We start from the raw sequence: 23423 nt of genomic DNA on the forward strand, positions 1-23423 counted from the left end.
ATCTATCTTTGAAACAAATATTAAATTTCGGTTTTACTTCTTTGAATCTAATAATAAAAAAAAATTTAATGTAGAAGGCTAGCAACTCATCTCAACTTAAAGTTTTTATCTTAAAAAATAATTTTGTCATTTAAACTATCTTAGTAAATTTTAAAATTTCAATAATTTTGTTCTAAAAAAATAAATTTTTATAATATCAATTGACAAATATTTTATTAATTTATTTATTTTTTTGGATAAAAAGATGAATCCCTTAATTAATCCATCATATGAAACCAACTAAGAATATCAATTATTTTAACCACATAAAATAAAACAAATTCCACTAGTTAATTAATTAATCCAATATCATATGAAACTTAACTTTTTTTAACCTTTAATCATCAAATTAATTAGCCAATAATCATATTTTAAACCATCAATGTCTCATTCTTTTTTTATTAGCTATATAATATAAATTAACATATAAGAAGTGGACTTAATTAATAACAACTATTATACAATTTAAAAGAAAAACTATAATTCCACATTCTTTTCTACCCCAAAAAAGCATTTCAAACAACTAAAATAATCTATATAATTTACTTACTAATTTGTTAATTAGCCACTGCTTGTATATATTAAACCCAACAAAAATAAAATAAGTAAAAAAAGAAACACAAGTATCATGAAATAATCAAAAACAGTAATAATTAATGAATCATCATCATCGATTCATCATCATCTTCATTATTCATCCACCCTGTCTGGTTGATAGAGGAACAACTTCCGCTAACGGCGTGGAAAGTGGTGTCGGCACCGGCGAATTCCGGCAAACCGGACAAGTGGGATGTAATCTTAACCATGGATCAACACATCTTTGATGAAACAAATGACCACATTCCGGCAATAATCTTAAAACATCATTTCCTCTATAATCTGCCAAACAAATCGAACAACATGTTGCTGTTGTTGTTGTATCTTTCTTCTTCATCTTTGCTTCTGAATATAATAACCTAGGAAAACTCAAAAGTGTTTCCTCGTCAATACCCACTTCAACTACTGTATGAAACTGTAATACATCATCATTCCTCTGTCTGGCGGCGGCGGAGTTGGGACCGGCGACGGCGACGGTGGAATTGGGGAGACGGGTACAGAAATAGGAGGCGAGAGTGATGGTGGTTATTAGAAGGAGGATTCCGACGGAGACGCCGATTGCGTAACCGAAGCCGCCGATGTTTGGACTGTCGAGGAAACCGCCGGTGCCGACTGTTGAATTCATTGTGAATATGAAAATGTTAAATCTGCCATTGAAATGAAATTTTAGCTTGGTACAGGGTGTATCCAATAATAATATGAAGAAAAGTCAACGGTGAGACACGAGATAGATTTCATGAGAGAGAGAGGATATGATTTTTTGTAAAATTAATTTGCTTTAATTTACCTTTATATATTGACTTTAATTTGTTTTTTTATTATTAAATATGGTTATTTAAAGAAATATTTGGGGTTCTTATTGAAATCATTATTATTTTGGTGGGAAAAAAAAGAACTCATAATTGTTTGCCATACACATCAAGATGTTTAAGAGCTAGATACTAATCATCATCATAAGAGTTATAAATTTTCATTTCTTATCTATCTTCTTTTTAAAGAGATTCATATAGGTTTATTTTTTTTTATTTTTTTTTTAGAAAAGACTTCACTTATACTGTAATTGTCTTTATTTGTATATAGGAAACTAATATGAGAGTATTAAGAAATTTATAAATTTATTTTTACTTTTTTTTAATTGTTTGAATGTAGTAAGGGAACAGGAGGATCGAGCCGTGACATTTATTTATATGTTAAACCAACTTGAATTAATTTTTTATATTTATTCTTTTTGGGTTTGATAGCAACATTTCACCATAAAAACATTGAAGATGGAATAAATAGAATGAAATTGTAAATGGTAATTAGAGAATGAAAAATATTTTATATATATAGGTAGGTTTATCTAAGCATGAATATATTTGGTGGGGATGGCTTTTAATGTCAACCGTTCGCTTCTGTCAATGTTTAGTAGCTAGATATCCTTTTCTTCTACGCTTGATTCATGTGACTTTAACTTTTTATTTTTTTTATTATTAATATTTTTATTTACAACTATCCATTCCTCTCTCTCTCTACTCTCATAACAAACATTAGTGGTGTATGAGTTCACTGCACGTTAGATGAATATAAATCATAATCATAATAATAATAATAAATAATAGTCATTTTGACGCTATTGTTTGAAGCCTCATCAATTCTCTAGTTTTATAAAATTAAAATAAAAAATTATCAACCTACTACACCACATATAAATATAATATACTCACAGTGATTTGATATATGGGTTTTAAATTTATCAACAGGCTCGTTTTACCCAAAAAAACATGAATGAGAATAAAAAATATTTTTAATATATCAAACAGGTTTATGTATAGTTTATTAGCCCTTTATTTAAGACAGTAATAAAGTCAAGGATTTCAGCCAAAATAATAATAATAAAGTCAAATGGAAACAAAATAGTAATAATATATATATAGGAATAGGATGATGATATTATTGTCAATAGTGTAGTATAAGGGATAGTGGTTGTAACAGATTCTCAAGTGGATGGTTTTTAATTAAGATAGATTAATAATATTAATATTAATACTCTCTAAATAATGAATGGGTTCTGTCTGAGTTGGTTAATATTCTAATTTATAGATAAAGAGTTTTATTTACACCTTAATTAACTAATCAATTAGTTTGTTTTCATCAGATTTCTTCATGTTCTAATTATCTTAAAGTATACTTCTTTAAATACTTTTGGCATGTTATTTGATAAAATATAAAAAAAAATCATTCAAGAAGGCTGTTGCCACTTCAAATTTGTTATCCAGTTTTATCGTACAAAATGTCGAGAAATCGCATAATACCTTCAGTTGGAGGTAGCCTGGCCACCGTCTAGAAGGGCATCGGCTGCAGAATCTAGGTCATGAGGAAAGAAAACCCTACAGAAGAGAAACACTTTCTTTATGTGGATCTGAATTTGGATTTAGATTTAGATGAGAAACCTTTGAAAAAGTAACATGAATGTTCTTATTTACCTGCAAGTGTTGTGATATATTGTCTTGCTTAGAGAATCAACGTCGGAAATACTTTTACAGCCAGCAACTACTTCAAGAACTTGTCTGGAAATCATTGAAATTTTATATTAAGACGAAACATGAAAGAAAAAAGTCAAATCCAAATTAAACTACTTTTGATGTAAGTAATTGTGTACTTACCGGACCAAACAAGGTTCATTGCGACCTTTAACAATGGAATCTTGATCATACTTTTCTTTCTTCTTAGAAGGCCATGAAGATTTAACTAGCTTACTACCAGCATGAGTGTTCTTAATTTCACAATATGGAGAATCTGTCTCAATCATCAGTCTTTCAACAGGTATGTCCTTCACCACATCGAGATTCTCAGAAGTCTTCAAGGAGCAACCATTTAAACCTATTATTTGTGCAAAATGATATAATATGGATCATGATGGAGAAAAAATCTAATATGAAACAGGAAAACAAACTTCAATTTGGCGATTTTCTAATTGGATCATGATTGTGAATAAATACTAGTCTCTAAATAGGCCCACAGAAATGGAAAATATATTTGCAAGAACAAGCTGGTTTTTTGTAAAGGATAAATGACAGACAATGCCATGATAATGGGAAATAAATCAGCAAGAGCCGATTGTAAATATTTGTAAAGAAAGGGTTCGTGGCAGGGTAAATTGAAAGAAATAAAATGTACCAATATAGAGATTACTGAATGACAGCAGTCTATCACGATCTTCTGCACTACCAGTAAAGGAATGTGCAACTCCGCCAGTGAACCTGTGAAGGAAATAAAGAAACTAGAAGAAGATTCTACTGAAAATTCACATAAGAATGTTAACATTTATCTTTCCTTGTAACTTTGCATATTCTCAAATTTATTTGCACAAAGTTTTGAATCCTAGTGTTTTATTAAAAATTTATCCCGATTCACCAATTTAATGAGAAGTAAAAATGAAAGTACTGGGCCTTCTGCTGATAAAAATTTCCAAAATCATATTCAGACATTTTCTGTAAATGTTACAGCAGCATGCTATCATATTTCAGCCCATTACAAACTATTGAAGACATGATTAAGACATCAATTTAGTTTGCCAAATGAAATCAAAATCAAGTCTATTAAGATGGTTGAGTCACTACCCTGTTATAGTATCAAAAAAATTCATCATCTGTACAAATTTATATTTGTTATGTTAAATTGTTAATAATCTAAAAATAATATTCATCATGATCCAAAAACTAATTTCATCGTAGAAAAAAAAATATACTAAATGAAGCAAAAAATTACACTATAATTTGGATCTTGATATAGAAAATAATTTGGATACCTAATGAAACAACAAAATCACACTATAGTATAGACATTGACTAAGAAAAAAATCTTATACCAAAGGTAAAGAAAAGAAAAATCACCTTCAATTTTAACTTTGACAATTTTCCAATGAAATTATGATTGGTATAGATTGTGACAAAATATTAGTTTCCATTGGCTTTGTGTCACGTGTATGGTTAGAGATAGTTAGTATTGATAGTAGTTAATTTGTTAGTTAGTCTTTTGGTTAGTAGTTTAGTTGGTCAATTAGAATAGTAGTATAAATATAAGACATTGTAATCAGAATGGAATATTTAATAATGATTATGAATAACAGATGTATTAGTCTTTCTCTCTTCTCCGTGCTCAGATTAGTCCCATCTAGTTCTTCTAAAGCATCCCATCTAGTTCATGAGTATTCTTGTTTCTTGATTCTAATCCCCTTCTTCCACAATTATCAATATCTTGTTCTTAATTGCTCAGAACCATATAACATTTTGTTTCTTGTAACTTCATGTCATCTATCAAAAAACTATGTTATAAACCATTTTGTATCTTGGAATAGGGTTCATGATACAAACAATTACACATTACATAGTAAGGAAAGGTAGCTGAAAAGGTCAGAAATTAACACAATAATATAAGAAAGTGATCAATAGCTAATGACACTTAAGCTAGTAGCTAACCTGTCCTCATTTCGCTGAAGAATGTCACAGAAATCTTCGGATGCAGCACGCATATGCAGAAACATTGGAAGCTTCATCATGTGTGCTAATTCAAACTGCTTTTCGAAATACCTAGTTTAAAAGTACAACTTAAGGCAAAAATGATATAATTCTAAGAAACACCATGAAGAACTAATCAAATATAGGGCTATAAAAGTAACAATTTACAACTTAAGATCCAGAGTACAAAATTCTGGAAAACTGACATACTTTTTCTGCACATCAGCTGGACAAAACTGTAGCCTGTCATAGTCCAACCCGCATTCACCAATTGCTACCACCTTACATGCATGTGAGGAAAACCTTTAGTAAAACAAAAGAGGAAGAGAAGAAGACACTAGTGGTGAATTGGAATACACTCTTAAATGTTAATTAAAACCACTTAATTATTTAGATTAGGTCAAATTAAGCTATAAAATTCGACTTAATTTGGTAAGCTATGAATATCTTAACACGGAAATATATTAAAATCATCCAAACACAACTGCAACCCTGAAAATTAATCAAATTTCGTCATTATAAGGATAATATAGTCTTCAAGTATTTTCCTGATAACTGTTCTACATTTTATCAAATCAACTTAAATACCAAGTACTTACAAGTTAGATATTTTCCTTTGATTTATTCAACATTTATTTTTCAGATACTTAAATCATTGAAGAATTTAAATTCATAATTCAATATTCATGATTAGGTTTCAGTTTTATCAAAACACACCCTAACTTTATAAAAAAAAATTATAGACCCCTTTAATTTACACAACTTTTTTTAGACTGATGTTCAATAACATAAAATTACTTATAATCAAGGCATCCCTTGATTATCATACCTTTCCTTTATCCATTCCCTCTTTAGCTAATGACAAGAGAGCCTGAAAATGCGTTTCTGGATCTCCACTCTCATCAAATTCCTGATTACAGATGGCGAAACTACTAACACAGAAACTTGGAAGAAGCAATAAGAACAGAGATGGTTTGAGTTTCTCAAAAACTCACATTGCATCTTGTTGGGTGCACACCAACTGTGCAGAAAAGTCTTGCTGCCATAAAAAATACAATAGTCTGGTTAGTCAACCAATTGTCTGAGAAAGGAAACACAGAAATGGATACCAAATATAGTAAAAACAATGAAAAAACAAAGACATGGCCAGACCATCTGTTTCTGCAATGGCAAGAGCTTCCTTTGATTCCTTAAGTGAACCACCTGTAACCTGCAATATACTTCTCTCAAAACACTAGTACACAGCTCTGCAACACAAACAGTATGAGCATTTCACTAGTAAAATCTAACTAATAGCTACCTATTTCCAATTATCCCAGACTCTCAATTTATATGATCACATAAGATCAATTTAATCACTTTTTATATGAGAATTCATAAACTAACTAATAACTATATATAAATTACCTTTTCAGTAAATAGTTTTTTTTATCAAACCTAATATCAATCAATTTCATTACCTGTTTTTTTTCTTCTTTCAAATGGGTATTATTTATCAGAGTACTTCACACCTTCCTTCCTTACAACTCACCCCAATACTAACAACTCTTGTAAAATGATACAGGAGGAAATATTGGTGATTTATCAATGTTTCCTTGAAAAAAATAAATCTATGGATTCTTAACTAATGTATCTCATGTTATGATTTTAGAAAGTTAGAAGAATCAAATGGTTGAACCTCAGGCTATAACTCAACCACTTGACCAATTAGATCCTCAGCTAATGGCAAATCAATGAGAAAAATCCCCTTCATCTAAAAAGTTTAATCTAAAGTGTCATATATCATCGACAGGAAATGTGTTGACTTGACCACGAAAGATGTCAATTTTTTTATTGTATTACGAGAGCAAGGGAACTAATAGACATGCCTTGTTAATGAAAAGTGGGAAACATTACATGTATAATAGGAATGAGGGGATATATATATTTTCAAACTTTAATAGTTTGCAGTGATTCAAATGATCTATATATACCATAGAATATTTTACTTTCCCCTTCCAATTTGATGGTGAAGATCCACCACATCTATATGCGACAGAATTGCCCTCTAAGGATCTAAAGGCTTTGTCACTTTAAAAATAAGTTCCGTACTAAAAACAGTTTATGTTATATGAAATGGCTAGTTGAATATACAGAAAACACCAAACAGGGAATAATTGATTGATTGCATCCAAAAGACTAATACATTGTATTGATTCAAATAACAATATTTTGTATGAGCTTTATTTGTGAGACTTCTTTGCTGCATATACAATCACGAAGCACATTCATCAGTTTTTATTTCAATGACAATCATGATGCTTTTGTAATCCCATCCAATTTTAGTCATTTTCCAGAATTTATCATGCTAGTTGAAAAAATGATAACATCAAAAGCATACAACTCATTAAGAAAAGCATATGAGATGCAAATGCCACATAGTATACTAAGTGAAAATTGTAAGAAACTTAACGATAATACGATCGACGCCAGCACTCCAAGCTCTACTTAATACAGTGGATATATCTGCTATATGCTGTTGTTTTCCATTATAGATTCCTTTAAACATGCTATCTGTAGTTAGATTGGATTAATTTATGAGAAAATCATAAGCAGCAAAATCTGAAGATCAATGAAAGGATGCGATAACAAAGACGAATCAATGAATTGGATAATTGACTGACCTGTTAAGTTCACGGCTATGTCTGTGAGGGAAAATGAAAGAAAAAGAGAAAGAGAGAGTAAGCAACAGTAAGTGAATGAGAAACGATGAGAACGAAGACTGAAGAACAATTGGTAAACTTACCTATCATCCGAATCGTCGCCATTACAAGCTATGAGTGCGATTCACCGCCGGAGAAAGAAATGAAAGAGCTGAGAAATGGCGCTGTAGAGAAGAGAAAGCTTCTCTTATTTCCCCCCTTCCAGTTCAACACTTTTTTTTTTTTGGTCAATTCATTTTATTTAAAGTATTTGTATTATATTTTAGATTATAAAATATTAAAAATATTTTGCTCATTTTATTTATAAAATTCATCCATTTTTTAATTAAATTATTTCTAAATAACTCAATATCAATAAGCTCCAACTATTATTATTGTCTTAATTATTTTTTATTATAAAAAAATTTAAGAAGTCTATGTATTTTTTTCACATTTTGTTAACTTTGTTAATAATATTATTGATGTATCATTTTATTAGTTATGAATTTTATTATCTATAAGTTTATTATTTGCAATTTCACTTACAAAGTCTTAAATAGAAATATAAGTAATCATTATAAGTAATTCTAGTTTGTTATATTAAAAAAATATTATTTACAAATTATAATATATATATTTGAAGAAACATGTTAAAATTATATTAAGAAATAATATTATATACATGACAAAATTATATACACAACAATAATAATATTTAAATCAACTTAAATAAAATTCCTATACCTAGGATAGTTAAAATATCATTCTAAATTGTTAATTCTTAAACTTTTATCATTTTAGAAAAAATAATTAATAAAATTTAAGTAAAATTTTAAAATAGTTAAATTTTTATTATTTAATTTTGTTAGGGTAAAATTTTATGAGCTTATAAATAATTTGACCATGTTGAATAAAAAGAACTTTCATAGCCCGCATTTTCTTTTTCAGGCTGGATTCTTCGGAATTCTACTGAACGGGTCGATCATCTCCTCCTCTTAGTTTTAGAAACTTATTCTAAGGTCTCCTTGCTAAGAGCTCCACGTCCACGACAACTACAAAGAATGGATAAATCAACATCTTTTCTACGGGTTACAACCCAGACCACTTAATAGGTCAAGAAAAATAGACTATTCATACTCTCAAAACAACCCAAGAAGTTGTTATTAGTGGAAACAATGTTTTTTTTTTTACAAACTTATTATTTAGTCAAATAAATAAATCATAAAATTAATTTTGTAATATAATTTTTTGTTAATTTTTATTTTTTATTTTGTTAATTTATACTTAATTCTAAATAAATAATAATATATAATAATATCTTATTTATATAAATTTTAAGCTCTCAATTTTATGAATGTATATTCAACTGTTTTAATTAAACTATCAATTTTTTAAATGTTCAAATTTCAGTATCATCATGGTTGTAAGAAGCAATTGTTACCATTTGATTTCTTTTAAAATTTTAATAGATATTCTATAACCATGCAAAAATAATTAACAAAAAAGTTTCAAATGTTGGTGAACAACTAAACACTCAAGTGTTTTATGAAGACAATAAATTAGATTTCATGGGAGTTGTTATTATCAGTTACAAATAGAAAGTTTAAGGGTCAGTTCAAATATAACTTTTTAATATGGAAGCTATTTTAACCACATTAAAATTTAGGGACTAAAATGAATGTATTTAATAAATGTCTAGTGGTAGTTGCACACAATAGGTTACATAGCTTTCCCTTTTTTTTTTTTTTTTTTAACTCACGCGTTAAAATAGAAATGAGATAAGAAACTGAATTAGCGTGTAAATTTAATTTGGTACCTTTATTTTAATTAAATTTATTAAAAATCTGAAATAATTAAATAATTTACCAAATTTATTCTATTGATTGCAAAACTTAGTTTTAGTGAGTTATAACAAAAATATGATAAAAAATTTCAAATACTTTCTAAGCCAATTAATGTACAGTCAGATTGGAATCTTTATATGCAGTTAATTCGAATTTTGGATCTCTTTTTCTATATTTTAAAATTTGAGACTCATAGTGTTAAAATTATACAAAAACTAACCATTTTAAACTCATTCAACTTATTATAAAAAACATATGTCACTAATTAACTCCGAGTTTCAACAAATTGACGGTTTTGACTATCGAATTTAGAGAATCGGTATTCAAAATTTTGAATTAACTGAAATTCGGTAAATATTTTTTTTGAAAAATGTCGACTTTTATTAAAAAGAGCGCAAAATACGATCAAATGTTACGAGAAGAAAAAAAAAACAATAAATAAATAAATAACGTAAGAAATTTAAATGACAATAGTATCAAAAACTTCTCGTCCAGTCTTTTTTGGATTGAAACGAATGCGTATAACATAAATTCTATGAGACGATCGTATCCATAACTTTTTCATTCGAAAACTCTTCTATTTCTTTCTTTTCAGATTGTCCACCACATGATAAGGGGAATTAATTCTAGTCATCCACGAATTTGTTGCTAGAACTCTATTCAATCCATTTGACCCAGAAATCAACGACTTTTGTTGATGTATCTCATTGAAGGAGGTTATAAAGAAGAACCCACATGATCTTGACAATGTCACGGTGAAGAAAAAGAAGAAAAATATGATCTTCACTTTTTAAACAAATGTTGCATCTACTCCGATATGAAATCATTTCTTTTTTTGGAGGGTTATTATGAAAGTACGAAGAAAGTTGTGTCTGAATTATTAGGTTATTCATCAATTGACTGCCGTGATGACTATTCAATATTTGATTAATAGTCAAATCTGCGTCTTCTTTGGACAACCCTTCACAGCTTCATCTATGCCTCCAGTTGACCATTTCCTCTAAAGAGAAGTTGAACTGGTTTACCTATTTCACGAATCCAGTCTCACTTTCTCTCCAATTGTAGATTCAAACCTGAAATCAGATTAAGAAATCTCCATTTCCACCATAAACAATGAACAATCTCTTCTCCAGTTCTTTCTCACGTTTCCAGGACGAGTCTTCAGGACATGTACAAATGACCGAAGGCAGCACCGGTGGCGTCAATCTCGATAAATTCTTCGAAGATGTAGAGGCGGTTAAAGACGATCTTCAAGAGCTTGAAAATCTCCACGCTAGCCTTCAGAATTCACATGAACAGAGTAAGACTCTACACAATGCCAAAGCCGTCAAAGACCTCCGCTCTCGGATGGACGCTGATGTCGGTTCAGCTCTCAAGAAGGCCAAACTCATCAAGGTTCGTCTCGAAGCCTTGGATCGAGCCAACGCAGCGAATCGAAGCCTCCCTGGCTGTGGACCAGGTAGTTCTTCAGATCGCACTCGAACATCTGTTGTTAACGGCCTACGCAAGAAGTTACAGGACTCAATGAATTCTTTCAATTCCCTCCGTCAATTGATTGCAAATGAATACCGCGAGACAGTTCAACGAAGGTAGGTCAATTCTGAATTTCTGATCAGATCTATACAATTTCTTTTAGATCATCGAAACTAGATCTATACAATTTCTCTTAGATCGATCTTATTAAATGTTACCTACTACCAGGTACTACACAGTAACCGGAGAGAACGCCGATGAAGCGACGGTGGAGAAACTAATAGCGACAGGCCAGAGCGAGACTTTTCTACAGAAAGCGATTCAGGAGCAAGGTAGGGGGAGAATAATGGATACAATCGCCGAATTACAGGAGAGACACGAGGGGACGAAGGAGCTAGAGAGAAATCTAAAGGAGCTTCATCAAGTTTTTCAGGACATGGCGGTTCTGGTTCAGCATCAAGGGGAGCAGATCGATGATATCGAGAGCCAAGTGAATCGTGCTAGTTCCTTCGTACGGGGAGGAACAGAGCAGCTTCAGGTGGCGCGTAAGCATCAGAAGAATACTCGCAAATGGACTTGCTACGCCATCATTATCCTTCTCGTTATCATCCTCTTCGTTGTCTTGTTTACAGTTCAGCCATGGAAGAATAACGGCGGCGGCGGTGGAAACAATAACAATAACACGCCGGCTGTAAACCCTAATCCTCCTCCGTCTCCTCCTCCCCCTACTCCGACGACTCCATAGAGGAACAGAGAGAGATACAGGATATTATGGTGGGTCTCCATGTATGCAAGAGTTGCCTTGGAAGAAGGGTATTATTGTTTATTCTTAAATATTTTATGTCTTTTATTTTTATCATATTGGCCGTTTAGTTTTTCGGGGAGATATATTATTATTTCAGATATTGAACGAAATTTTAATTTTACTCGCATGCTGTATAAATTTTAAAATTACCATAATAATTAAAATCCATTAAATTCGAAAAATTATGTTCAATTTTCATTCCAAGATAATTTATAAAAACAAAACAAAATAATCACTTATTATGTCCAATTCACAATTAAACACAAATATTTATACCAGCATTATCATAATATATTAAAATTATATTTGGAAAGAATATAAACATAAAAAAATTATAAGAATGCAACTTTTATATAAATATATATATATATATATATATATATAAATTAATGATTTAACTAAAATTTATATTCGACTCGGATAATTCGTGTCAAACTTTTAAACGCGTCGAAACTCATTTGTATCGTGCATTGATCGCTCAAAACAACATGATTCACATGCATCTGTGTCGTGATAAGTCGGGTCAACATATTAATTCGTAAAGTGCTAATTCGTGTTCACGCAAGTGTGTCATGTTAGGTCAATTAGAGCTAATCAAACGAGTTATATTAATTTAATATATTAAGTGTTCTTTTAAATTATCAATTAATATATTAAGTTAAAAATGAATTTTTATAATTTTTAGATAAGTATCGCATCATAATTATGAGAAAGTATATGCTATTTATTAATAGATGTGTTATTTATTATTATCTTATAATTTATTTAATTTTTGTCAGGTAAAGTAATGTAAAATAAAAAATTATGAAACCTCTTATTTTTATTTATATAATATATTTTATTTAAGTATTTTTAATTATTTAATTTAGTTGTTTAATTTTAATTATATATATATATATATTATATTTATAAAATTAAATAATTTATTAATTTAAAGAGACTGCGAAAATTTAGAGCAAAATTTGATCAAATAATCCTAAAACTAACTCTCATCTCAAAATTAATCCTGATAAAATAGTTTTTCAAATATAACATTTTTTTTAAAATTTTTGTCAATTTTACTATTATAATTTTTTTATTCCAGTAACCTCTTTTCCTACCCAATTTCACAGTTTTCTTTCTCTCTTCCCCCCGCGACCGTTGCCCTCCCGACCCACTCCCTTGACTCCCCCATTTCTTAGTTAACCTCCGCGAACGTTCGCCATAGGATGCAACACCGGACGCTTACCACTCGAGCCCGACTACCCGACGATCGCCAAGCCGGACGCTTTCCACTCGAGCCCGACTACCCGACGATCGCCAAGCCCTAGACGCTTCCCCGCGAGCCCGTCTCCCCGACGTTCGCCCATCGCATTCAGGTTAGTTCGACTACTCCTCCCTCTCTTTGCATGTTGAGTATGAAAGGTTTTAGGGTTTTAGGTTTTAGGCTTTTAGGCTTTAATGAGTTCTATTTGGTTTGAAATGCTGTGAGATCTAAGAAGTATATGTATAGTTTTTGCATATTCTGAATGGTTTGTGAACATTTTCCCGTGGGTACGCAACGCAAATAGCATTTGCGTGGTACGCAAATGCAACTTGCCTGGTTTGCGTTTGACATTGTGTATATGACATTAATCAAATCAACTGTTTCTTTGCAGATGACACCAACCGAAACCATTATTAATAATTTTACTGGCCGTGTTTCATGGAATCCACCGGCACCAGCTTGACAAGGATAAATGAGAGGTTTACTCACCATGATCTTTTGGATAGGGTTTTGTAGACCCAATTCCAGTATTTATTCAAAGCCTCGACATTATTTTTTTCAGAAACCATATTTCATGAGATGCTCATCAGGAAAATCATCTCAAATTCGAAGGAGTTAAGATTCTTGATCAATAGTGAGGAGGTCTGCTGGGACATGAAGGATTATGCTTTGGTGACAGGCCTCAACTTTGAAAGATTTCATTTGGTGGAAAACATGGAGGTTGAAGAATGTCCACCCCTTGTCCGCAAATATTTTAAGGGTAAAATGGATATTAGAGTGAAAGAGGTTGAAGCCATTTTCGTCAAATGCTCTAATAAGGAGGATTTATAGAAGATGAAGCTCATATTCCTCATTTACCAGTATCTGTTCGTAGCATATAATAGGAGGAATGTAAGTTTCAAAATCTTTCGCATGGTGGAGGACATGGAGATTTTCCTCCAATTTCCATGGGGAAAGGTGTCCTTCAGAGAAATCCTGAAGAGTATTGAAAAAGATATGAAACACCTCAAAGGGTTATATCTCGCCAAGAAGAAAACCTGGAAGAAGAAAAGCGTTTGTGATGCCGCTTATACTTTACATGGGTTCGCACTAACCTTCCAAGTGTGGACCTATGAGCTTATCAATACATTTATCCCCAAATTTACGGAAATGACACGACAAGATCCTATTAGCTCAAGGATATTGCTCTATACATCCTACAGGAGTTATTCCCTACAGTAGGTATTCACCGCCCTCTAGAAGTGCAATGTTCTCAGCAAAATTGATGAGTTTGAGGAGGAGAAGAGGAAGTACTCTGGGGACGACTTTGAAGATATGAGAGACAACATTTATGATAAATTCTTTGAATTGGATGGGAGGAAGAGAAAGAATGAAGGTTGTGAAGAAGATGAAAGGACTCCCAAACTACCGGCCAAGAAGAGGAGACTTATTAGTCCCCATCTCCCCAACCCTGAATTTAACGATGAAACTAGCCAAAACAGCTATTAGAAAGTCCCTTCTGCGACGACTCCTCAAACTAATCAAGACAATTCTACATCTAGTGCACCCAATCGAGTATCTCAAGTCCATATTGATGCCAAACTTGATGAGCTGACAATGAATGTAAATGAGATTAAAACTGAAACCAAGCTCATCAAGAAAATCAACATCTTATAATCACATTATTGGGGGAAATAAAAGAACAAAAGAGTGGTGGAGGAGAAGAAGAAGAGGCATGTACTATACTTGATACTGAGAAAGAAAAGGAGAAGGAGAAGGAGAAGAAGATGCAAGAGATGAAGAAGAGGAAGGAGGATGAGGAGATGAAGAGAAAGAAGGAGGAGAGGAAGCAGAGGCTGATGGAGTTGGCCAAGAGGAGGAAAGTGGCTAAGTTGGCCAAGAAGGCAAAGGAGGAGATGGCCAAGAAGGTAGATTTTCACCACACCCCACACTGCGCACAACGCACCACCCCCACGCACCACACCCTACCCCCACGCACCACGCACCACCCCCACGCACCACCCACGCTAAATGTATATTAATCTAATTTTTTGATTGTGCAGGAGGAGGAAGAGGAGGAAGATTTGCGCCCCACGCCCCAAGCCCCATGCAAATTGCATTTTAATGGCCAAGAGGAAGAGAAGAATGATGAGGAGAAGACTGTTGAAAATGAGGAGGAGAAGGTAGTGGAGGAAGAGGAGGAGAAGACTGTTGTTGTTGTTGTTGTCCGACCCTTCTTAACCTTGACAGGGGGTTTTAGGCAAACTCGTTCCTTGATATTTTTTGGAATATCCCAAGAACCTTCATTGCAAACTGGATAACATGTCTCCGCATATGCCATGCACCACGCTTCAGTTGTATAAAACCTGAAAAATGATATTTAAGTCATATAAATTCAATCTTAGAATTAAACATGCAATCATTCTTTAACCTTGAGCAATACTCATAGGGAATAGATTTCCGGGAACGGGAAGTATCCAGGGCATGTGTACAAGGATGACCAAATATATCAAATACCATACAAGTACAAGTTTGAGTTTGGAAGTCAACTTGAAAATCATGTTCACCGTCGTTCACATGAAACTCGAATCGGTTAAGCAAATTAATATTGTAGAATCTGGCCTTCTCGGCTTGTTCACGTAAGAACTTTTCATAATATGGAGATAAACGTTCTGTGTGGTTGGAAGCTTTTACTCTTCTATTATGAAACCATTCTTGTAGTGTGAATCGTAAATACTGAGCTAATGTTGTTATGGGATATTTACTAGCATTCTTGCGCTGACTATTAAGCTCTCAACGTAATTGCTTGTCATTTGACTATATAGAAAACCAGTGAAAAAGACACGACTCTATCTCTCCACTCTTATTTGTTCCAAATAGGCAGTAATCCGAGGGTCCTTAGCCTTGATCTTGTCAAAATGTTAATGGAACTGTGACATTGTGTATGCACGTGAAGCCATATCAAACTCAACATGGCAATTATCAGTTTTAAATTTGGCCATAATATTTATTTTAATGTGGTATGTGCATGCACCGTGATGTGCTTCTAGAAAAACTACTGACAAGACATTGACAATACTAGGGTGTCTATCATATACGAAGACGAGATCCGAGACTACTCCAATTGCCACTCTTAGTTGTTGCATGAAATATGTCCAAAAGTTGTTATTCTCTGAATCAACGATGCCAAAAGCAACAAGATATAGTTGTTCATTCGCATTCAATGCAATCGCAACCAATAGTTGACCTCCAACCTTGTGCTTAATAAAACTGGCATCGACGCACAATACAAGACGACAATACCTGAAACCCATAATTGAGCAGCCTAGGGACATGAACATATATCTGAAGTGACCATGCTCATCCGTCTGGATGTCAGTTATGGTACCTGGGTTATTCTTCGCCAACATGAACAGGTATGATGACAATTTTCCATAGGATTCCTCCACAGTTCCTCGCACCGCCATTAAGGCATTTTCTTTGGACCTTCAAGCCTTATTATAGGTTAGCTTAAACCCATAGCTTGTCTGCATGTCTTCCATTATTTTCTTAGGCATGTGGTCATGGTGATGGTCCATGTACTTACGTTTGATGCACTCCGCAATTACCCATGATGATGCTTGCCTCACATTCTCTTGCCTCGTTAAAATTGAGCATGTGTGTTCTTTTACTAATTTTCGAATCTCAAACATCTCCTAGAATTTTCCTTTCACAGAACACAATCTCCAATTGTAGTTCTCATTCACACATTTCACAATCCAAAGATCTTTCGTTGACTTTTTCACTTCGAATTCAAAATGATTAGCCATTGCATATCTATGCACCCTCAATTCAAGTTCTTTTTTGTTCTGAAAAAATGCACCCACTTCCAATTCGCTTTCAAGGGTTAATTGAGCTTGTGTTTCAACCACGATTAGTTCAAATGAATCAATCAACTCAATATGGCTGGATGTTTTCCTCATATGGGAAGTGATGGGTTGCTAGGGTGCAAAAGAAGGAGGGGTACTAGCAACCAATTCACTCGGACGCAAACATGGGACTTGTTGTTCTTCATCTTCATGGTGTATGTCATTTTGACTTTGTAAGACATCCTGCTCAAATATAGGGAATTTATGAACCTCATCTCATTGGATTTTAGTTTCATTAGTTGGGTGTGAAGGTAGTGACTTCTCTACTAAAGAGACACATAGAGGAGTGCGAAGCTGGTGGGGTGAAGTCGAAATTTCTTTTACACAGAACATCACATCTCTATCATATCGGATAACAGCAGGAGGATAAGTTTTCAAAACCAAATTATACTTGACTTTGAACATTAAATCATATCTCAATTTGTCCACACGAATAGCATCATAGACAAAGTTAGTTAATTCGTCATATGTAGTATTAAGGGATAGAGGCACACCTACGCATGAACTTGAGACAAAAGAACTAACACAATCATCATCTTTCCACTCTCCATCATAGAGGACAAAATAACTAACAAATAAAGTGGGATCTGTAATTGATACAAATTGAAATGTTAGTGTAGTAAACAAAACCATATTATCGTGGTGTGGTGCGTGGTATTATCGAGGGACGCAAACGCAAATTGCGTGGGTCGTGGGACGCCAACGCAATTTGCGTGGGTCGTGGGACGCCAACACAATTTGCGTGGGTCGTGGGATGCCAACTCAATTTGCGTGGGACACAATTTGCGTGGTGCAAACATACCTATTTTGACACATCATTACAAACATACCAAACATATTGAGTGTTCAGCTAAATGCGAATGAAAGAAATTAACATATCCATTTTGAAGGCGATGATGCTGGTCGGTCGGGTCTATAGTTGCATGCGTTCATGCTCCGACGATGCTGCTGGCTCTCGTCGTCCTCCGGCGTTGCAGGTGGATCTCGTCATCCTACGGCGTTGCTTAGGGAGTCGGGAGATGAGAATGAGAGGGAGAGAGGGGGTTGCAGTTGGGTCGCGGGGCCGAAGAAAAGAGAAAGGAAAGGTAAATGAGAAGAGAGAAAGTGAGGTGAAATGGGGAACCGTGAAATGAGAGGGAAAATAATAAAAAAATAATAGTAAGGGTAAAATTGTCAAAATTTTATAAAAAGGTTATATTTGCAAATTCATATTATGAAGATTAGTTTTGAGAATGACCCTCTTTTGAGGGTCATTTGATCAAATTTCCTGATTTAGAAATGTGGGTAGTTTGAGAATGATAATGTAAAGGAAAAATATCAATTTTATTATCGAACTATAACGAAATATTCACGTATACCACTTAACTAATTTTTGTTCGTTCGTTCATACCACTATAGTTGAACCTAATGTTCATCTATATCACTAATTAATTAAAACATTTAAGTCTGTTAAATTTTCGTTAAATGATGACACGTGTGATTGACATGTGATTTTTTTTTTAAATTAATATATATTATATTTTTATTTTTATTCACATTTATAAATAATAAATTTTGAGAGCCATTAACCATAGTTCATATTTTTAAAAATTAATATTTTTTCAACATTTATTTTTATTAACATTCCTAAATAATAAAATAAACAACTTTTACATTTCTCATCTTCTTATTACCCTAATTCAATTCACTAAATAGTCTCAAAATAAACTAAAAACATACCTACATAACATTAATACTAAAATCATATAATAACATCATAGATTATATAGTAGCAAAATACATCATTCCATACATCCCAAATTCAAAATACTACATTCATTACATACATCTACCCAAATTCATAATACTACATTCATTACATACAACTACCCAAATTTAAAAATCTACATACTTATAAAAACTTTATATACCAAAACCTACCAATTCACTTAATAAGATTTTCTTTTCCAAACAATTTTTTTTCCCATTGACTACATCTTGTAGTTGTCTAGTTGAAATAATCGGTGTACCTCTCCACATCAAGTATGGTGGCCTTATACCGTATTGTAATTGAGTGGCACCAATAATAACTGGTTCACCTGCACCTCTTCTTCCACATTTTTCTATATCTCTATCTCCACTAATTCTTGCATCTCCACCTGAATTTGTAACTACTCCAGTACTGATACCAATTAATGTAATGATTGATATTTTTCTATTTATCCCTTTGTAATATCATAAATTATAAGTTTCTTAATATTACCCAAAACTTTCTAAAGTAGACTAGAGAATTCTCCTTGTAAGGATTGGCTTTGTGAGGATTGGCCTTGTGAGAATGGTTGTTGTGAGGATTGGCCTTGTGAGAATGATCTTTATGAGGAATGACGACCTTGTGAGAATGTTTGTTGTGAGGATTGGCCTTGTGAGAATGGTCTTTGTGAGGACTGACATTGTGAGATCAATGGTCTTTGTTAGGACTGACCTTGTGAGAATGATCTTTGTGAGGATTGACTTTGTGAGAATGGTCTTTGTGAGGACTGACCTTATGACCATGGTGGTTGTGGGACTTATCCTTGCAAATATTGTCCTTGTGTGTATGTGCCTGCTCCATCAAATCCTATAATTTAGACATTAAATTCTTTGAAATTAATATTTACACATTAAATTACTTAAACCATCGCTTAGAGGAGCATTGACAATTTCATTACAAACTATATATAGTACTGCATCCTTTTTTGTTATGCCCTTCTTTTCTACAATTAGTGCAATGCATTTTTCTTCCTCTTCTCGACATTTTTCAATGAGATTTTGGTTCTTCGGGAGTTCCCCCTCTATTTGTATTTGGCCTACCAAGTGGTTTTCCCTATTTTTGTGGCAAAATTTTCTCTTTAATATCACTCTTCCAAAATTCCGACCTTCTCAAAGTTTATATATCAACCATGTATGCTTTGAGATAAGTATCTTTCTTATACCAACTAGCATAAATCCCGCGCAAATACAAAGACTAGTGGCAACAAGAGGTGGATATCTCCCAGACCTCCATGAGGTCTTGGGTTCGAGCCCGTCAGGCGACAAGTTCTGCGCCTGGTTAATTGGTTAAGTATGTTTGCGGGCTATGTACTTAACCCGCGGGGATTAGTCGCACTCCATAGGAGTAGCGGAACCCAACGTTCTAAAAAAAAAAAGTATCTTTCTCATATCAACTAGCATAAATCCCGCGCAAATACAAAATATTACTTATCTATAATTATTTTAAATAAAATTAATATTATTCAAATTTAATTAATTTAAAATTAATTTTATTTATAAAAAATTAAACTTAATATTAAAATATATTTTATCCCTTCTACCCCCACTTAACTTAATTAATGAATTGCCCCTCATCTTCTTACTCATACATTTTCTATATATTATATATATATAATTTTACTATTTATTTATTTTTTATTTTAAGTATAAATATTCATATATATATATATATATATATATATATATTATTATTATTATTATAATAATGGAGGTTAAGTTAACCTATTAAATTACCAATTATATATCTACTACCCATTACAGTCAATATATATGACAAGTTAACCTATTAAACTACCTTTTTTTTATTATATATATATATTAATATTAGTATTAATATTAGAGGTGTTCAAGTTAATCTATTTTACATGAAGTATGGGTAAGAAACTCACAAATAGTTTTATAAAGTTCCCAATTAGTAATTAGTGTATTGGGATCATATATGTACCGTTTTATTTGGAAATAAATTTTAATAAATCGTTTTATTTGAAAATAGATTTTATTAAATTATTTTTGTGAGTTCTGAATATAATTTTGTACTCAAAAGTCATAAATCTTCTTAATCAATACCCATTATCATCATAATCAAGTGCACCTAAGACTTTGGAAGGCTATTTGAAATTTTAAATATACACCAAAATTTAAAATTTCTTTTGAAAAGATTGCCATAATGCTCTTCCAACACTTGAGAATTGTTTTCGACCACAAATCTCGTCATCTCCTATCTGTCCTAAGTGTTTTCTAAATATGGAAATTGTTGAGCACTCATTCTTACTATGCCAAGAAAGTATTGTTACATGGTCATTTTCTGTTTTTACTCATTTTGAATTTTTTTATTAATAGACTTTTATTAGAAACTGCACTATCTAAAATATTTGTTTTTTTTAATTGCCTTAAACTCAATAGAAATTTATAATTTGTTTATCTCCTAAATTAATCTAAACTCATTGTCTTAAGTGATCCATTACCTCACATAATACACAATAAACTCGAAGATTTAACTAATGTGTTAATCGAACCTCACTAAATCTTCTTGAATTCCTTATTTCTTCAATGTTTCCAAACATCTTAAAAAACTAGAATGAACCCCTCCAATTTCGACTTTAAAACTCAAACATAACCCCTAATTAATGCCAAATAATTTAGGAAAGAAACACCATATATTTGCAATATTGATTTGTATGAATTAATTGCTTCCAGCAAACAATTACTTAACCAAATTATATATGTATCATGTGTATCTATACAATTATCGATCTCAATTAACAAAAGAATTAATCAAGCTAGCTACTTATAATATGTATGCACATCAAAGAATGAATTTGAATAAGAAGAAGAGAAGAATTGACATAATTAAAGATAGGAAGAGAGTAGAGCCATGGGAATGCAATGGGCATTCTTCCAAGTCCTTGCATGCATCTTCAAAATCTCTATAACTCTCTCCTTGATCTTAGTCCCCATCTCCACTTGTAGCACCAAGCAAAGCTTACTCACCACTCCCATCTCCAACATCTCCTTCAAAGCCACCGCATTCCCCGAATGTTTCGCTATCGAATGCAAAACCCTAATTGCTCTCTCGCTAGCAACCTTCGATACCCTCATTATCTTCTTCGAAACGATGGCCAGCCCCGCCCCGTGACTCAACACCTCGGCCCGCCCTTCTGCGCATTGGCAGAGATGATCTAGAACAGTCAATGCCATTTCGCATACCCTCTTTTCGGACGACTCGACTAACATGTCGATCATCACCTGGACTGCTCCCGCTTCCACTGCCTTCACCCGGTTCCGACAATTCGAGGTCACATTTATTAGCACGTGAAGTCCTGCTCGGGTGGCTTTAGGGGTAATTTGATCTCTTACTAATTGAACTATTTCCGTGAAGAATTTAGGGTTTAACGACCCGATGATCATGTCCGTAGGGTCGGTTACTTCGGTGATGGATTTTAGTATCATGACAGCATAAGCTCTTGAGTCGTAGCTTCCGAGTTTCATCGCACAAGTTAACGCATTTAGGAAACTGTTACTCTTGAATAGAGTTTTTAAACCGGTTTCGGATAGATTGAGAGAGTATAGAGTACTGAGTGCCTCGTTGGTGGCATCGGCAGACTCGGCAATCAAAGAAGCGGCGAAGAGAGCCCCTCCTGCGGCCTCGATGCATCTTTTGTTTGCGTGGCTGACAGCGGCCATTGACTTTAGTTTAGCGAGGCAGTTGATTTTGTCTTGAGTAGTGGATTTGGAATGATCATTTATAAGCTTGGTGATTTGGGATTTGGTTACCGCGGGCTTGGGTGTGGGGAAGCGTTCGATGCCGTTGGAAGCGTTGATGGCGCACCATGATTGGATTAGACGGCGGAGGGTGTGGTTTGGAGTGATTAGGTCATGGACTGATTCTGCCGGGAGAGACTGTTTGGTTACCGGACAGAATTGGTTGTTGTTGGAGAAAACCCATTTTTCAATGTTTTCACGGTCGTAGGTTATGCCGGTGGGGACTATGACTGGATCTTTCATCATTTGAAGAGAGATAGGGCAGATGAAGTAGTGTGGGATCTCAATTTCCTCCGTGTTTGACATTCTTGAATCGATCAGACAATATTGAATTAATATTTGAACTTGGTTTTGATGAAGAAGGGGATCGTAAATGATGATAATGAATTGGAAGAAGTTGGAATGGATTGTATTTATACTCAGGGATAGGAGAGAGAGAGAGTCAATGTTACAAAGTCAAAAACACGGAAAATGTAGATATTTATGCACATCTATTTAATTATTCTAAAAAATATATTTATGACTAGACAACTCATGTAGGGTTTAATGTGTATAGAAAAAATAAAATTCGCCCACCATTTTGACTTTCTCTCTCTAAAGGAATCCCATGGAACGCCAGAATTGTGGAAAGTGGAGAGAAAGCTGTTACTTACTCAGTCCTCTCTTTCTTAATGCATGTCTTTTTATCTCCTGCAGCAACTTTTCAAAGTACGTATAGTCTCGCTAAGATGAAAAGAGTGTCTTCAATTAACTCTTATATGTATTTAGGGTTATTTTGATGTTATTCATACAAAAATGATAT

The 23423-nt window shown here is 33.1% G+C and overlaps 4 protein-coding genes across 4 annotated transcripts; 1 reads left to right on the forward strand and 3 right to left on the reverse strand.

The window, feature by feature from the left end:
• Positions 1-503: 503 nt before the first annotated feature.
• On the reverse strand, positions 504-1261 carry LOC124915533 (RING-H2 finger protein ATL70-like). Its single transcript, XM_047456266.1, has one exon. The coding sequence runs from the start codon at positions 1259-1261 to the stop codon at positions 734-736; it is 528 nt and encodes a 175-aa protein (XP_047312222.1). The 3' UTR covers positions 504-733.
• A 1542-nt stretch (positions 1262-2803) lies between these two features.
• LOC124915531 (deoxyribonuclease TATDN1) lies at positions 2804-8053 on the reverse strand. The gene is made up of 12 exons (XM_047456265.1): positions 7921-8053; positions 7799-7819; positions 7588-7688; positions 6288-6345; positions 6131-6174; positions 5965-6045; positions 5346-5416; positions 5097-5207; positions 3796-3878; positions 3282-3498; positions 3102-3185; positions 2804-3005 (listed from the first exon to the last, which is right to left on the reverse strand). The coding sequence occupies exons 1-12, from the start codon at positions 7940-7942 to the stop codon at positions 2933-2935; spliced, it is 966 nt and encodes a 321-aa protein (XP_047312221.1). The 5' UTR covers positions 7943-8053; the 3' UTR covers positions 2804-2932.
• Positions 8054-10617: 2564 nt separating this feature from the next.
• Positions 10618-11992, forward strand: LOC124915666 (syntaxin-121-like). Its single transcript, XM_047456427.1, has 2 exons — positions 10618-11249; positions 11362-11992. The coding sequence occupies exons 1-2, from the start codon at positions 10774-10776 to the stop codon at positions 11876-11878; spliced, it is 993 nt and encodes a 330-aa protein (XP_047312383.1). The 5' UTR covers positions 10618-10773; the 3' UTR covers positions 11879-11992.
• Positions 11993-21499: 9507 nt separating this feature from the next.
• Positions 21500-23099, reverse strand: LOC124915604 (E3 ubiquitin-protein ligase PUB23-like). The gene has a single exon (XM_047456361.1). It carries the CDS (start codon positions 22925-22927, stop codon positions 21710-21712), a length of 1218 nt encoding a protein of 405 aa, XP_047312317.1. The 5' UTR covers positions 22928-23099; the 3' UTR covers positions 21500-21709.
• Between the last annotated feature and the right edge of the window lie 324 nt (positions 23100-23423).

This window comes from Impatiens glandulifera, chromosome 9, assembly GCF_907164915.1.
Source record: "Impatiens glandulifera chromosome 9, dImpGla2.1, whole genome shotgun sequence".
Taxonomy (NCBI): Eukaryota; Viridiplantae; Streptophyta; class Magnoliopsida; order Ericales; family Balsaminaceae; genus Impatiens; species Impatiens glandulifera.

Bases quoted from the DNA above. Each gene is read 5' to 3' on its own strand.
- LOC124915533 (XM_047456266.1), bottom strand. From the start codon at position 1,261: ATGAATTCAACAGTCGGCACCGGCGGTTTCCTCGACAGTCCAAACATC.
- LOC124915531 (XM_047456265.1), bottom strand. From the start codon at position 7,942: ATGGCGACGATTCGGATGATAG. The intron at 6,346-7,587 runs GTTAAGTTTCTT...AGTATATTGCAG, and splicing joins CTGGCGTCGATCGTATTATC to GTTACAGGTGGTTCACTTAA. The intron at 5,417-5,964 runs GTATGATAATCA...CATGCATGTAAG, and splicing joins AGGGAATGGATAAAGGAAAG to GTGGTAGCAATTGGTGAATG.
- LOC124915666 (XM_047456427.1), top strand. From the start codon at position 10,774: ATGAACAATCTCTTCTCCAGTTCTTTCTCACGTTTCCAGGACGAGTCT. The intron at 11,250-11,361 runs GTAGGTCAATTC...ACCTACTACCAG, and splicing joins CGCGAGACAGTTCAACGAAG to GTACTACACAGTAACCGGAG.
- LOC124915604 (XM_047456361.1), bottom strand. From the start codon at position 22,927: ATGTCAAACACGGAGGAAATTGAGATCCCACACTACTTCATCTGCCCT.